Below are 16,419 nucleotides of genomic sequence, written 5' to 3'. Positions count from 1 at the left end.
ATGCCTGTACATATTAGGTTATCATTCCCCTTCACTAGCTTTTGTCTATCTCTAGGTCCCCAACATTCTACATTATAATACAGTGATTTTACATTGTTCAGGGAGTTCACATTAGCAGTAACATACAATATCTCTTCTTTTGTGTCTGGCTTATTTCACTCAGCATTGGATTTTCAAGGTTCATCCATGTTGTCATGTGTTTCAGGACCTTCCTCCTTCTTACTGCTGCATAGTATTACATCATATGTCTATACCACATTTTGTTTATCCATTCATCTGTTGAAGGACGCTTGGATTATTTCCATCTCTTAGCAATTGTGAATGATGCCTCTAGGAACATTGGTGTGCAAATGTCTGTTCATGTCACTGCTTTCAGATCTTCTGGGTATATCCCCAGAAGCAAAATTGCTGGATCATAGAGTAACTTGATATCTACTTTTCTGAGGAACTGCAAACTTTCTTCCACAGTAGCTGTACCATTATACATTCCCACCAGCAATGAATAAGAGTCCCAGTTTCCCCACATCTTCTCTAGCATTTGTAGTTTCCTGTTTGTTTAATGGCAGCCATTCTTATTGGTGTGAGATGATATCTCATTGTGGTTTTGATTTGCATTTCCCTAATAGCTATTGAAGATAAACTTTTTTTCATGTGTTTTTAGCCATTTGTATTTCCTCTTTGGAAAAATGTCTTTTCATATCTTTGTCTATTTTATAAATGGGCCATTTGTACTATTGTCGTTTAGTTGTAGAATTTCTTTATTTGTGCAGGATATCAGTCTCTTATCAGATACATGGTTTCCAAATATTTTCTTCCATTGCATTGCTTGCCTCTTCACCTTTTGATAAAGTCTTTTGAGGCACAGAAGCTTTTGATTTTGAGGAGTTCCCATTTATCTATTTTTTCTTTCATTTCTTGTGCTATCTCCAATACTAGGTCTTGAAGATGTTTCCCCACTTTATCTTCTATGAGTTTTATATTATAATCCCTTATACTGAGGTCTTTGATCCACTTTGGTTAATCTTCTATAGGGTAACAGGTAGGTGTCCTCCTTTGCTCTTTTGGATATGGCTATCCAGTTCTCCCAGCTCCATTTGTTGAAGTGACTATTGTGTCCCAGCTCAGTGGACTTGGGGGCTTTATAAACAGTCAGTTGACTATAGATCTGGGGGCCTATTTCCAAACTCTCAATCCAATTCCGTTGATTAAGATGTCGATCTTTGTGCCATTATCATGCTCTTCTGACTACTGTGGCTTTATAGTAGGCTTCAAAGTCAGGAAGTGTAAGTCCTCCCCCTTTTTGTTTTTTAGAATATTTTTAGCATTTTGAGGCCCTTTTCCCTTTCACATAAATTTGATAACTAGCTGTTATCAAAACACTAGATGCAAAACACTAGAAATGGATTGGCTTTTATAAAAGGGGGTTTATTTGGTTACACAGTTACAGTCTTAAGGCCATAAAGTGTTCAAGGAAATGCATCAACAGTTGGATACCTTCACTGGAGAATGGCCAATGGCGTCCAGAAAACCTCTGTTATCTGGGAAGGCACGTGGCTGGTGTCTGCTCCAAAGTTCTGGTTTCAAAATGGTTTTCTCCCAGATGTTCCTCTCTAGGCTGAAGCTCCTAAAAAAAGTCACTCTCAGTTGCTCTTGGAGGCATTTTTCCCCTCTTAGCTTCTCTGGTGCAAAATTCTGCTTTCAGTGGCCATCTTCAAACTGTCTCTCATCTGCATCTCCTCTCTTCTCAGCTCCTGTGCATTCTTCAAAGTGTCCCTCTTGGCTGTAGCAATGCTTGCTCCTTCTGTCTGAGCTTATACAGTGCTCCAGTAAGCTAATCAAGGCCCAGGCTGAATGGGCAGGGCCACACCTCCATGGAAATTATCCAATGAAAGATCTCGCCCCCTGTTGATTGATCACATCTCCATGGAAATATCCAATCAAAAGTCTCCAATCCTGCCCACACAAGACTGCATCAAAGATAATGGTGTTTGGAGGGACATAATACATTCAAACTGGCACACTAGCTTTTCCAAGTCTGCAAAGTATGTTGTTGGAATTTTGATTGGAATTGCATTGAATCTGTAGATCAGTTTAGGTTGAATTGACATCTTAAGGATGTTTAGATGATATGATATGATATAGAAAGACTGATATGTCTATCTTTATGACAGTACCATGATTTTTTCTAATGTGGCTTTATAATATGCTTTAAAGTTAGGAAGTGTGAGTCCTCCCACTTCATTCTTCTTTTTCAAGATGTTTTTGGCTATTTGGAGCCCCTTACCCTTCCAAATAAATTTGTTGATTGCCTTTTACATGTCTCCATAGTAGGCTGTTGGAATTTTGTTTCAGGTTGCATTGAATCAGTGAACATTTTACACAGAATTGATACTTTAACAAGAGTTGGTCTTCCCATCCATGAACATAGATTGTCTTTCTGTTTATTTAGGTCTTCTTTGATTTCCTTTAGCAATGTTCTGTAGTTATCTGTGTACAGGTCCTTTACATCCTTGGTTTAGTTTATTCCTAGATACTTGATTCTTTTAGTTGGCATTGTCAATGGAAATTTTTTCTTGATTATCTCCTTTGATAGCTCATCACTAGCATATAGAAGCGCTTGTGCTGGTTTGAATCTATTATGTACCCCAGAAAAGATTATGCTTTTTTAATTCAATCTTGTGGAGGCAAACCTATTGTGAGTGGGAACTTTTGGTTAGGTTGTTTCCATAGAGATGTGACCACACCCATTCAAGGTGGGTCTTAATCCCCTTGCTTAATCCCCTCCTCTATGAGGAGATAAAAGGCAGAGGCATTTTGGAGAGAGTTTAGAGAATCTGAGAGAGGCAGAAAAAGCTTGAGGAGAAGCAAGAAGGACCCACAAGAGAAGCTGAGACAGAAGCCCAGAGACATTTTTGAGAAAGCCCCTGAAGCTAGAAGCTAAATTCAGGAGAGAAGGTTCAGCAGACCCAGCCATGTACCTTCCTTTGTGACAGAGAAACTCTGGATGCCATCGGCCTTCCCTCAGAGAAAGTATCTACCTCTTCATGCTTTAATTTGGACATTTTCATGGTCTTAGAACTGTACATTTGCAACCTAATAAATCTCCATTGAAAAAAACAGTCCATTTCTGGTATATTGCATTCTGGCAATTTTAGCAAACTAAAACAACACTACTGCTTTTTTCATGTTGATCTTGTATCCTGACACTTTGCTGAACTCATCTATCAGCTCTAGTAGCTTTATTGTGGTTTGGGGGGGCTTTCTAAATACAGCATCATGTCATCTGCAAATAGTGAAAGTTTTACTTCTTTTCTGATTTGGATATCCTTTATTTCTTTTTCTTGTCTAATTGCTCTAGCTATGACTTCTATCACAATGTTGAATAATAGTAGTGACAGTGTGTATCCTTGTTTTGTTCTTGATTTTAGAGGGAAAACTTTCAGTCTCTCACTCTTGAGTACGGTTTTATCTGTGGGTTTTTCATGTGTTTCTCGAAGTATTTTTATCAAGAAAGGATGCTGGATTTCTTCAAATGCCTTTTAGGCATCAATCAAGATGATCATGTGGGTTTTCCCCTTCAATTTGTTAATGTGGTTTATTACATTAATTGATTTTCTTGTGCTGAACAACCCTTGCATACCTAGGATAAAACCCACTTGATCATGGTGTATAATTCTTTTAATGTGCTGTTGGATTAGATTTGCAAGAATTTTGTTGGGAATTTTTGCATCTGTATTCATTAAAGAGATTGGTGATGTTGGCTTCATAGAATGAGTTAGGTAGTTTTCCCTCTTCAATTTCTTGGAAGAATTTGAGCATATTCAGTATTAATTCTTCTTGGAATACTTGGTAAAATTCACCTGTGAAGTCTTCTGGTCCTGGGCTTTTATTTTTTGGGAGGTTTCTTTCTAAATGCAAATTTTATTGAGATATATTCAAACATCATATAATCCAACTGTTCCAACCCAGTTCAGCCCCAAGACCAAAGAGCATGACAGGCATGGTGTGCTGGTTTGAATCTATTATGTCCCCCAGAAAAGTCATGTTCTTTAAGGCAGTCATGGGGGCAGACCTGTTGTGGGTGGGATCTTTTGATTAGGTTGTTTCCATGGAGATTTGACCCACCCAACTCTGGGTGAGAACTCTTTATTAGATAATTTCCATGGAGGTGTGACCCTGCCCACTCAAGTTGGGTCTTGATTAGTTTACTGGAGTCCTTAAGAGAGCTCAGGGGCTTCCAAAGACCCAGATGCTTGGAGATGCAGAATGAAAGATGGTTGGAGATGGTAAGATAAGAAACAAAGCCCAGAGTTTGCCCTGGAGAAGCTAAGAGAGGACCCCTAGCTGCTTAGAGAGAAATGCTCTGGGAGAACAAGCAAGGATGCACAGGAGCTGAGAGAGAGAAGCTAAGAGAGACAGAAGCCCAGTAACATTTTGGAGAAAGCCATTTTGAAACCAGAACCCAGGAGCAAAGGACCAGCTGCTGACAGAGGTGTTCTGAACACCATTGGTTTTTCTTCGGTGAAGGTATCCTCCTGTTGATGCCTTAGTTTGGACATTTTTATGGCCTTAGAACTGTAAATTTGTAACCTAATAAATCCCCTTTAGGGGGAAAAGCCAATTCCTTTCAGGTATTTTGCATAATGACAACTTTAGCAAACCGGAAAACATGGAGTTAGACATGAGCTTAATGTGACTTATGGACAGAAGAGTTGGTTCCATGGTGATGGCCAGCTAGGAAAGATGGAAGTTACAGTGTCCCGGCCCGCGGGACGATCAACGGAGGCTCCAAATCCTGTGAGGGAGGAATGGTATGGGACAAGAGACACGAAGAACGACAGCAAGACAAATATCCTGATCAAGCTGCAAAACTTTATTGAAGAGACAGAGCATATATACTCTAGGAGAAGGGGAAGTGGCTAGCAAGGGCTCGTGGCGGTCTAGGGTTGGTGGCTGCTGTTGCTAGGGCGGATGGCAGATGTAGGGTTAGCATTTTTGGCGCGAACTACTTCCATAAAGAAGGCTGAGGGTAACTTAAGCTATTGTTGTATCAGCCCTGGCGGCCATGTTGCACATCTCCGGCATAGCTGAAGGTGGACTTCATGCATGCTACCTTAATTGCCCTCTACATTACAGCTTCACAAAGAGGGGGGTGCCGGGAGGTGGTATATAAGGGTTAGGACAAAGACATTCCCTAAGGTGTGAGAACAGAGTTTCAGCAGGGTCTTGTGACACGGGTGTGGAGATTTGTTATAAACTGTGATCAGGGGAGGATAGTTTTAATGCTTTGTGTATTATATCATTTGGACATTCTCCCTACCCTCCCTGGGGAGGTCTGATGACCTTTAACGTCTGTCCTGATCAAGTAGGCAGCTACGTGCAATAACTCACTATGGAGGGGAGAGAGCCCGGGCCCTGGGTCCCCACACCACCCAAAGTACACAATCAGTGGCTCACAGTATAATCGTATAGCTGTACATTCATCACCACAATCAATTTTAGAACATTTTCTTTACTCCAAAATAAAGAAAAAAATAAAAAAGAACACCCAAAACATCCCATACCCTTTATTCCCTGTATTATTTATATATTTTTTGTTTTTATTTTATTACTCATCTGCCCATACACTTGATAAAGGGAGTGTCAGTCACAAAGTTTTCACAATCACATAAGTCACATGATAAAAAGTATACAGTTATATAATCAGTCATCACCAAGAATCAAGTCTACTGGATTACAGTCCAACAAATTCAGTATTTCCTTCTAGCTATTCCAATACACTAAAAACTAAAAAGGGATATCTATATATGCATGAGAAGAACCTCCAGAATGACCTCTTGACTCCATTTGAAATCTCTTACCCACTGAAACTTTACTTTGTTCCATTTCTTTTCCCCCTTTTGGTCATTCTCAATTCCACAATGCTGGGTCCAGGCTCATCCTTGGGAGTTATGTCCATTGCCAGGGAGAACTTACACCCCTGGGAGTCATGTCTCACATTTGGGGGGAGGGTAATGAGTTTATCTGCAGGTTGGCTGAAAGAGAGGCCATATGTGAGCTACAAAAGAGGTTCTCTGGGGGTGATTCTTAGGCACAAGTATAAATAGGCTTAGACTCTCCTTTACAGTAACAAACTTCATAAGGGCAGACCCCAAGATCAAGGGCTTGACTTATTAAATTGGGAGTCCTTAATGCTTGTGAGAACATCAGGAATTCCCCAGGTGGGGAAGTTTAATATTTCCACATTTTTTTCCCAGTCCCTCAAGGGGACTTTGCAAATACTTTATTTTCTGCCCGAAATACTCTGGGATGTATTGGGGTATTACATTGACCTGTCCAGAATAACAAGATCTCATTCTGTTGGGAGGTTTTGGATGACCGATTCACTCTTTACTTGCGATTGGTTTATTGAGGTCTTCTGTTTCTTGAGTCAGTGTGTAGGTTGTTTGTGTGTTTCTAGGAAATTTTCCATTTACGTTTGTTGGTGTGCAGTTGTTCACAGTATCCTCTTACACTCTTTTTTTTTATTTCTTAGGGATCCATGGTAATGGACCCTCTTATTTCTGATTTTATTTATTTGCATCTTCTCTCTTTTTGTCATATTTGATTTTATACCAACTTATCTTCAATAACATACACATGCACTGTTCCTATACCCCTCTATTCCCCCACCATTTTTTTGTACTTCTTATAAATTTATCATATCTTTTAAGCATTTACATTTTAATTCCTACATGAACAAGAAGTGGAGTTAAATAGCAAACAGCACAATACACTAGTACTGGTATTTATAATTACCCTTACCTTTATTGGAGGTCTTTATTTCCTTAGGCTGCTTTGATCCCCTGTCCAGTGTCCTTTAACTTCAGTGTGAAGACCTTCATTTGGTACTGCTTACAGGACAGGTCTAGTAGTGGCAGAGTCCCTTGGCTTTTTTTAATCTGGGAAGGTCTGAATATCTCCCTCATTTCTGAAAGAAAGTTTTGCTGGATATAAAGTTCTTGACCAGACTGTGAGTTAAAGTACTACCCATAGTCCAGCAGTTTTGTTCATGCCTCCCTCGACCTCCAGATATGGAGGAGTTTGCTTCTCTATAGGCAAAGTCTGTAAATTTATGGGGTCTAGTGGAATATAAATAATGGATATTGCAGTGTAGTTGATATAATATGCTTTTGGAGTGGTTATAAATGAGTGAAATACTGTTGGAGACTTGTGTCTGAGCAAGGCCTGAGAATTGGTCTAGATATGTAGTGTGATTGTTAGAGTTGTAGACATGGATGGTACTGGCATTCCAATTTCCAGAAAAGTTTCTGGTGGTAGAAAAGACTGTTTCATTTAGCTCAATCATAAGTGTCAAGCACATCAGAGTCCTGTTTGATTCATGTCATTGTAGAGAGGATACTATTTGTCTTCTTGGTCATACTAAAGGGTCTGACTGCAGAGGTTGGCTGGCAGATTACCTACTTAAAGTCCAATGACATTATCATTGTTTATGAAAAGAGAGAAATTCATTACAGTCTGAGAAATTTGTGCTAGGGGGATCCCCACTTCTTCAAGAGTAAGATAAATCCAATGGGGTGACCATTTCTGATATTTATCTGGTGAGTGCCCATTCTTCTGTCCCATGCTTGGTCTGTGTGAAATATGCCTTTTGTCTATCCAGATCTGAATATCTATGAGTACGGCCAATAACTGGGGCCCTTATGTGGAGTTTAAATTAGGGTGGACAGAGCAATTTGACAGCTTGGCCACGTTGGCAGCCCTTTATATAGTTGGGGGAAAGGATGGCAAGAACCAGGAAGAAAAGGAGAAAGAACGGGAAAGAATGAATATTTCTTGATCTGTAGCTCTTGGGGAAAGCTGTCCACATTAGTTGTCTGCTATTGGGTGACCGGAAACTCTTTTCCAGGTGAGTTTGAGGTCGTCAGTGGCTGCACTCTTCCAAGGGTTGAGTGGTGCTCATTTAAATTGCGGGCCCACACCAGCAAGCTTAGCAGCACGTTGGTTGTTGGGGAGGATCTGATAAGGTCCTTTCCATCAGGGTTCCAGAGTTTTTTAATTGATGTCTTTTCCAGTACACAAACTCTCAGGCTGCAGATTTCGGGTCAGTTGGAGTTAGGCGATGTTTTCCTCCTTCAAAATAGTCTTCAGCTTTTGAAACATAAGCTCCTGAGTGGTTCATTAGTATCTCACAAAATTTAAGTAGGTCTTATTGGGCAATACTAGGGTCTGTAAATAATATGTGAGGAAGTAGTAAAGGTCCTCTAGTAACAATTTCACAGGGTGTGAGTTTATGCTTTCCAAAGGAAGTTGAGAGAAAGGTGAGCAGGATTAGTGGAAGTATTTTAGGCCAGGCTAATTCTAGATAGTGACCAAGCTGACTAACTGTCATCTGATAATCCTTTCCACCAGGCCCGAAGATTGGGGGTGGTGTGGGCAATGCAGCCTTTGATAGACAGGGAAGACTGCGTATTTCCTTGTGTCCTATAAAATGAGTGCCTCAGTTGCTATGAATTTCAGTGGGGGTGCCCCAAGTTGGAATGATGATTTCAAGTCATTTCTTAGCTACAAAAATGACAGTACCTTGTCCACACAGAAAGGCTTCTACCCAGTGGGAGAAAATACAGATCATCACTAGTATATTTTTACATTCATGAGAAGGGGGAAGCTAGATAAAGCCCATTTGCCAGATTTGCATTGTCCCAGAGGGTAAAGGAAAATGTCCCATGGAAAACTTTAATGGCTTTCCCGGGTTATAGTGTTGACATCTTTGACAAGAATATAGTCCTGGTGAGTGATACTACAAAAGTGTCCCCACCAGTATTTTTCCATTGTTTATCTCATTTTGGCTGTTATGAGGTGGGTGAGTGAATGAAGCTCTCAGAATATTGATGACTTCAGGGCATCTGGTAATCCTGTTTAACTGTTTGGCTATATCCAGGTATTTTGATGAGGGCCTAATTTATAGCCTGATTCTTTTGCTCTTTGGAGCAAAGGCTTTGCTCTTTGGGAATTGCCAACTCTTGATATTTTGGTAAGTCATCAGGTTTGCAAGGCAGGGCTTGATCCAGCATAAAAAGTTCAGTTGGTTTTTGTGAAAGTTCAGGTTGCTTAGTGGCTACTCAGCCAGGTCATTTTCCTGGATTTCATCTGAATTAAGAGTTTCACAGACTTGAGCTTTAGCTTTGATAACTGCAATAACTTTGGGGAGCAGAAGGGCCTCTAATAGGTTAGTTACTACATGCTCCCCATTCCTAATGGCAGCTCCAGAGGATGTAAGGAACTCATTTGCAGAGCACACCAAAAATCATGTACTCCTCCAAAGGCATATCTGCTATCAGTGTTTGTGTCTAACCCTTTAGGTATTTGTGTAAATGTTTGCTTCTAATCCTTTAGGTATTTGTGTAAATGTTTGCTTCTAGCTCTTTAGGTATTTGTGTAAATGTTTGCTTCTAACCCTTTAGGTATTTGGCAAGCTTGGGTAAGGGCTAGTAATTCTGTCTGTTGGGTGGAAGTTTCTTCAGGAAGGGGACAGCTCAATAACCTCTGTTAAGATAGTTACTGCATATCCAGTTTGACATCTGCTCTCTGGGTCTTCAGTTTTAAAATCTGAACCGTCAATAAAGACGATTAAATCTGGGTTGTCTATTGGGCTTAGGGAAAACTAGGGTTTTGGTAAGAATTATGCAGTCATGATTGGGTGCTCCTTCGCTAGGAAGAGGGAGCTGAGAAGCAGGGTTTGGGGGGAGGTTTTATGAATGCACATCTGGGAGGAAGAAAGAAGCATAAATTCAAAAGATGAGTTGGGTAGCAGAGAGAAGTTGAGTTTAAGCAGAATTAAGCAAGGATTTCACAGCATGAGAGACAGAAATTCAAGTGGGTTTTGCATAGCTGTTATCTACAGTAACTTCAACTAGTTTGGCTGCTGCAGCCACCACTGGGAGACAAGGTGGGTAAGCAGGACCTAACTGCATCCTGTAATATCTACTGGGCCTCTGGACTCTTCCAGGCTCTGGGGTTAATACTCCTAAGGCATTTTCCTTTATTTCCAGGACATGCAGCTGAAAGGGGTGAGCATAGGTAGGTAGACCAAGGGTGGGGATGTCTGGTAGGGCTTCCTTCAGATGATGAAAGGTATTGACCTGGTTTTGATTCCAGCTCAAAGGCTCAAGTATGATATGCTTTAGGAGTCCACTTGATTCTCACTTGAGCCATAAGTGAGAAGTTTGGTATCCAGTTCTGACAATACCCAAAAGAATCCTCTCAGTTGTGTTTTGGTCTGGGGCTTGAGGAAGTCTGGTATAGAAGAGATTCTTTTGGGATCTAATGGAATCCCCTGGTTGGAGAAGATGCCCCTAGTTATTTGACTTCTTGCTGCATGAGTTGGATTTTTTCCCTGGAGGATTTAAGGCAAGTGGTTGTGGTAAACGGAGTTATCCTGACATATTTGCTTGTTAGGGGAACATACGAGGCGGTCATCAATACGTTGTATAAGACGGAGCCCGAGGGAAAGTTTGTCTTGTCATTTTTAGGTGTTTGAGAAAAGTAACCTGGGGATTCCATGAATTCCAAGGCCTAGCAGTCCAGGTATATCGTAATTCATTCCCTGTGCACGTGAGTAGATCTTGGCTATCAGCGTGGACTGGCGTGCTGAAGAATGTGCTGCAGAGGTCAACTGTAGTGAAAAGGGTAGTTCTAGGCAGAAACTGGGAATAGATGAAGATTTGAGACTAAGGGGAAGCGAGAAATGGCAGTTTTACTTATTGCTCTTTGGTCTTGCACAAATCCCCATCCCTTCCCCTTGGGTTTTTCACAGCGAGGCTGGGAGCCACACAGGGGCTGGTGCATGGGGTTAGCTGGTGTGCCTCCTTTGCAGGGAGCCATTTTGTTACCCAGGCCCTGAAAGTCAATTTAGTCCCTTTCACAGCATCCTGGCAGGATGTCCTTTTGGTTGTTGGGCAGGGGAGAGGGCAGGGAGCTTGTGGCTGGCAGCACCAGAACTTGATCCCAGCTTTGTCCATGTTCTCTGCATCCCACCAGGCTGCTCAATCCTCCAATGTCTAGTTGCATTTAAGGATCTTTTTGTAGGTACAGCAAGCTCAGAGAAGCAGGAAGCCGGCAATTTAGGAAAGGAAGCCACAGGTTCCTGCAGCAGGGGCAGTAACCACTTGCATTGTGTATTTCAGCAATTTCTATAGTGAAAAAGCCAGCATTTTGCAATCAGGTCCAGTGGAGCTACGGCCAAACAGAATTATTCTTCCCAAATTGGTTTTTGGCAGTTGCTTTGGTTTGGGGGTGGGTGGCAGGGAGAAAGTTGGCAAAGAACGACCGACCAACATTAACCTTTTCTGGGGAGTAGAATCCATAGGATATGAAATTCTCCCAGTGCTTATTCATCTAGAAATAGTTTTGATCCTTGGCAAAACCCTTGTGGCTTCCAGGGATGATCAGTCACCCCCAGGGCTCTGGGTGCAGGCTCTAGGATACAGTTAGGTCGGCCTTAGGGGTCCTAGGGCCATTTCTGCTCTGCAGGTGCAGAAATGAACGTTTTCTTAATGGAGGCAACATTGGAGAGAAGCGGGGTGGGGAGGGGGAATGGAACCTTTTCCAGGAACATCAAATATCTTGGGAATCTTTCAAGGAAGCCCACAGGGAGAAGAAAAAAACCACAGCAACAACTGAGACTTAAAAGGACATTTATTTTTTTGAAAGGGTGAAGGGGGGACTTTACAAGAGTTTGAAGCTGATAACTAGAAAGGAAGATAAATAAAATATAAGGCCAGTATGTTGTGGCAAAATTCCAGAACACACACTGAAAAAAATCTTTACAGTTTAAAACTGCTTCACTTTATACATAATTACAAATCAATATACAGCATTTGGGTTTTAACCCATCTTTTTTTATTTAACAGACTTTAGCATAGAAATGTACTTAGAGCATTTGAAAACAAATAAAAGCAGAGGTATAAAGTGTATTGTATTCACCCGCCTGCCTGTCCTAGCGTCTTACACAGTGCACCCTCTCTGGGGAAGGAAACCACAAGGCCAGACTTGAACCCAGGCAAGCTGACTGCACCCGTCCCCGTCCGTGCTGTCGTATCATCCATCCCTGTCAGGTGGTTATAAAAGGCAGAGGGAAGTGTACACTGTGGGAAGGTCCTGGAGCGAGCAGGTGATCTGTGCCTTCCACACAAGCTAGGGGTGGGGAGGCCCTTTCTGGTTTGCTGCAAGTTCAGTAGTCAGGAGCCCCCAGCAGGGGCTTGGTTGACGGGGAGCTATGGAACAGGGGTATATGCTCTGCTGCAGGAGAGCTATGAGCCAGTAGGGCTTGCCTGTATTTAAACCTTAGCATGATGGAGAAATAATTCAGGGCCTGTCAATCCTCTGACAAATTAAGTTAGGTGAATGCCTTTGTTCTCCCTTTGTTTTTCTTTTATGGCAACTTTAAAATACTTTTTCATGTTTTAAACCTGGCCAGCAGGCAGCAACCAAAGCTCTGGTTAATTAGGAATGCTATGCTAAAATGTAAGAAAAACTAAGAACCAAACCAAACCAACCCACACTCTGCCCCTTCTTGGTCTCTGAGGATAAATCAGAGCAATGGTGCTAGGCTGGGACTCACCCCCTGGATCTAGGCAGATGGAGTCCAAGTGGCCCTGTTGGAGCAGGTAGGGTACACCTCCCTCCTTCAATGGCTGTCGTTTCCAGGCCCCTAGACTCAAAGGGTGTGTGAGCCTGGGGCTGGGTACCTTTGGGCACTGGCTCGGTCATCTGAGAGCCCCCGTCCTTAGGCCGCCAAGGCCCACTCATCAGGGCAGCCTCTCTGGACTCCCCCTGCACCTGGGTCCCCCTTTCTCCGCTGCACAGAGGCAGCACCGTTGCCGTGCCCTGCACTGCCGTGGCCAGGGAGCTGGCCGTGGTTGTCCTCTGGACACGAGTGCCCGTACCACCACCAGAGCAAAGTTTAGCTCCAATGCAAACACCAAAACCCTTGGGAAGAAAGAACTGGATATGGGGAAAAGAACCTTGGGGACAGAAGAATGAAATATGAAGTATGTCTACGGACAGCAAGTTTGTGGATCAGCTTCTAGCCTGTAAGGTTATGGTTCCACCGTTGATTTGAAGATCCACACACTAATATCCCCTTCCCCAAATAAAGGCACAAATAAAACCCCAAGGGTCTCAAAATTGTGCTTACTACTAATATGAGGCCTTGGGAAATAACAAATAAGGGAGAAAATTGGCAAAGGGTCAAGTTTTAGTGGTATTACCCTGAGACATAACAGGAAAAAGGTAAGATTTCGTACCTCTAAAAAAATAATCTGGGTAAGGATTTCTTCACCAAAGACAGCTCTTGTGGGGCAGAGGATGGAATGTTGGCAAAGGCTAAACTATCTCACAGTAATCTGCATGTTTTTAACCCTCTTTATTTTCAAAGAAGAAAACAGTTAATATAGTTGTCTTAAAATTGAAGCCAACTGATAAGAGCAATTAAAGTGCACGTCACCCAACTGGGATGAAATGACTGAGATGATTAAATTTTTGAGAGAAGACATAGCCTCCTTCCACGAGGTTCGTTAGATTCCAGGAATCTGGGGACTCGGAATACTGTCTCCATCTATCCCCCAAAACTTAAGCACAATGTAAGGCATCTGATTTCTTTAGCTGGATGGAAAAACAGAGCTTCCCTACATGGAATGTCTATGGGGATTGAACCCTTGTCATCCTGGCAAACAGCCCCTTCTCCCAGGAGAGGTACCAGATAAGCCTTCAGACTCGGTAACCGGAGCAGCCGTCAAGGGCACGAGCAGCAACCCCCTGGACTCCAACTTCAAAGCAGGGAATGATGACAAAGGTGCATGAGAGCACAGTTCTTAGTAAGTGCTTCTCTGACCGAGGTCGGGGGGCTTGGGCCATCGCAGCAGACAACTTTCTGGTTCTGACTCTAACTTTGCCCAATAAGAACCTGACCAAATGGCTTTACGTTGGTGGAGTGTGAGTGGAGGGGACACATTTTAAAAACCACCACCCAAATGACCAAGACGAATTAAGCATTATATCTAGCTGGGAGTAAGAGAAACCAAAATCAGGCCATGCAGCTGAGTCTGGTGCCCACAGTTTGCAGAGTAAACTGGGTCAGCAATAACCCCTACTGAGTTATCCAGGGGACAGGGTCACCCAGCCCATGCCCCAACAGAAGAAATGAAATGCCAGCCTCCATTCCCTACCAGCCTTCCTGCAGCTGCATCTACAAGGCGCCCGAGCACTGCCACCATGTGGGGGGGACTCAGCCAGGGCCAGACAGCTGAGCTCTTGGCACATCTGAGGAACACCAGGACAGATACCAGCTGGAACCTGGAGGGGAGGGGTGGTGGAAGGAAGCAATTTAACTCTGCTGTTTAGGGTCTTGGGCAGTGGGGTGGGGCAGGGAGTTCAACAGAATCTGCTTGCTGGTTTTGCTATTACCCACAGGTAAGAAATCTCCATGACAAAAATGGGCAAATGCAGCTCAATAGGTAGCAAGTTTCTTGAATTCCCAAACAAGGAGGACGACATCCCTTGATAAAAGACAGATGTGGGAGTGGGAGGAGCGAGAGAAATGGACCTCTTCCCCAACCCTTAGTTTTCATCTGGGCCTTCAAGGCACCTGGAAAGACAATGAGCATCACTGCTTTGAACATTCTGCATTGATCAGAAAGTCTAAACCGTTGGGCTAGTATGTTCATCCTTAAAAACAAAAAACAAAAAACAAAACACACATGTAATAAATAAAACAAATCTAAGCTAAAAATTTTAAACCAGATTTCTTTCAAATAAACTGAAAGATAAATATCTCCATCTGCAAGGCCAGCTTGCAATTCATCAACAAGCACCAAGAAACAGATTTTTTTTTTTTGTATTTGTTTTTTAAAGTATGTTCAAAGCCCCTGCTCCTGAGGGACACAAAGCAGGAATCAAAGGCCACATTTGAAGCAAACAATGTCCCAGGGTCTCCTTCACTGGGAGAACTGAGGGCAGCAGGGATGGAGGACCCTGGATGCTGCAGTTACAAGGGAAAGCTACCAACAAGCCATCCTGTACATGCCAGCTGGCGAAGAACAGCCTCAAAAAGAAGAAAAAGATGTGTGACATCTTCAAGGGGTATGGTGCCATTAATAATCAACAGATCAAGACTTTTTTAATGAAAAAAAAAAAAAAACCCATATTTTGCAAGGCCTCCTGATATAGAATGAGATATTCCCCAGCCGTGCCTTCCGGGCCAGCTCCTCACACAGTGGGCTTCACACCTGTACCTGAACCTACTTCTCAGCTGGTTGTGCTGGTCTAAGGGTGGGGGACGACCCTGGAAAAGCCTGAATGGTCAGCGACAACCACAAAGTGTCATACTGCAGGAGTAACAGAGGAGGCCTCTCTACTTCTTCCGTGCCCAGAATCTGTGGGCAAACATCTTGGAAAGCCAATATGCTTCCTTCTGGATCTAAGTGCCCCAAACACCAAAATCATGGTGTGCAGTTCATAATGCTTTTTACATATGTCAAACCTTTTCTCACTAGTTTTCACAAATTTTTGTCATCCTTTCTAAAATGAAATGAGAAATGCATCCTGAAGAAGGGGTGAAATCTACATGGGGTAGGCTTAAAGGGAAACCGAACTCTCAGAACTACTGGGTGAAGTATCTAATGTCCATGTGCTGGCTGAGCAGATGCCTGGCACCCTCTCCCCCATGCAAATGGACAGATGAGCCCCAGTACATGTACTCAGTTATCCAAATAATCTGCTGTTTGACTTTGGTTGTGCTCCCCCCAAAATAAAAGACAGACGTTCAGACCTCATTTGGAAACATTCTTTAGCCTTTAGGAATTCCTGACCTGTCCAAAACCATGCCCTGTCCTTCTAGGGGTCACTATTTTCAGTGTAACATCTTGACCAGGGCCAGCCGAACCCCTGAGTCCCAGGCAGTCACAAATCATGGCCAAAGCAGTCTGGGCCTTCCCCTGCCTGATGCTCAAGACAATTTGTTCCTCCTTGTCCAGGACCTACGGCGGCACAGGAGGAGCTGATGCTGAGGACAGTGGGCCGTACAGTGGGAGAGCCATGCACATGCAGGGACAGCAGAAGAGGCGGTGCTGGGAGCCACAACAGAGAAGACACAGGTCAGCAGAAGATCTCTTCACCCTCTGCTGGCACTTCAGATGCAGGGCCGTCTGGAAAGGTAGAAACCATGGGTGAAAAAGTTTAGAAAAAAGCTGACAGAAAAATGGCTCTTTTCACTTAGTCTCCATGCCCTCCAAAGTCCTGTGATACAAAAAGATGAGTCAGGCTTATGGGCAATTCACCCTCTGAGAGCACACACTGGGGTCCCAACTGCTTGACTAGCTGAGAACCCCGGGGAGAGACACTTCACTCACTACTCATGCT

At 43.0% G+C, this 16,419-nt stretch overlaps 1 protein-coding gene across 11 annotated transcripts in view; it reads right to left on the bottom strand.

Moving 5' to 3' along the window:
- Nucleotides 1–11,679: 11,679 nt before the first annotated feature.
- AKAP13 (A-kinase anchoring protein 13) overlaps nt 11,680–16,419 on the bottom strand; it is a 405,703-nt gene continuing 400,963 nt past the window's right edge. For all 11 annotated transcript variants that reach the window (XM_037832976.1, XM_037832972.1, XM_037832973.1 and 8 more), the window contains one exon: nt 11,680–16,205. In XM_037832976.1, the coding sequence (XP_037688904.1) occupies nt 16,156–16,205 (50 nt within the window). In that variant the 3' untranslated portion in view covers nt 11,680–16,155. The remainder of the gene's footprint in view (nt 16,206–16,419) is intronic.

The sequence above is a fragment of the Choloepus didactylus genome, chromosome 4 (assembly GCF_015220235.1).
Source record: "Choloepus didactylus isolate mChoDid1 chromosome 4, mChoDid1.pri, whole genome shotgun sequence".
NCBI classification, from domain to species: domain Eukaryota; kingdom Metazoa; phylum Chordata; class Mammalia; order Pilosa; family Megalonychidae; genus Choloepus; species Choloepus didactylus.
The sequence above is the reverse complement of the archived record's forward strand: the minus strand, read 5'-3'. Positions and strand labels throughout refer to the sequence as shown.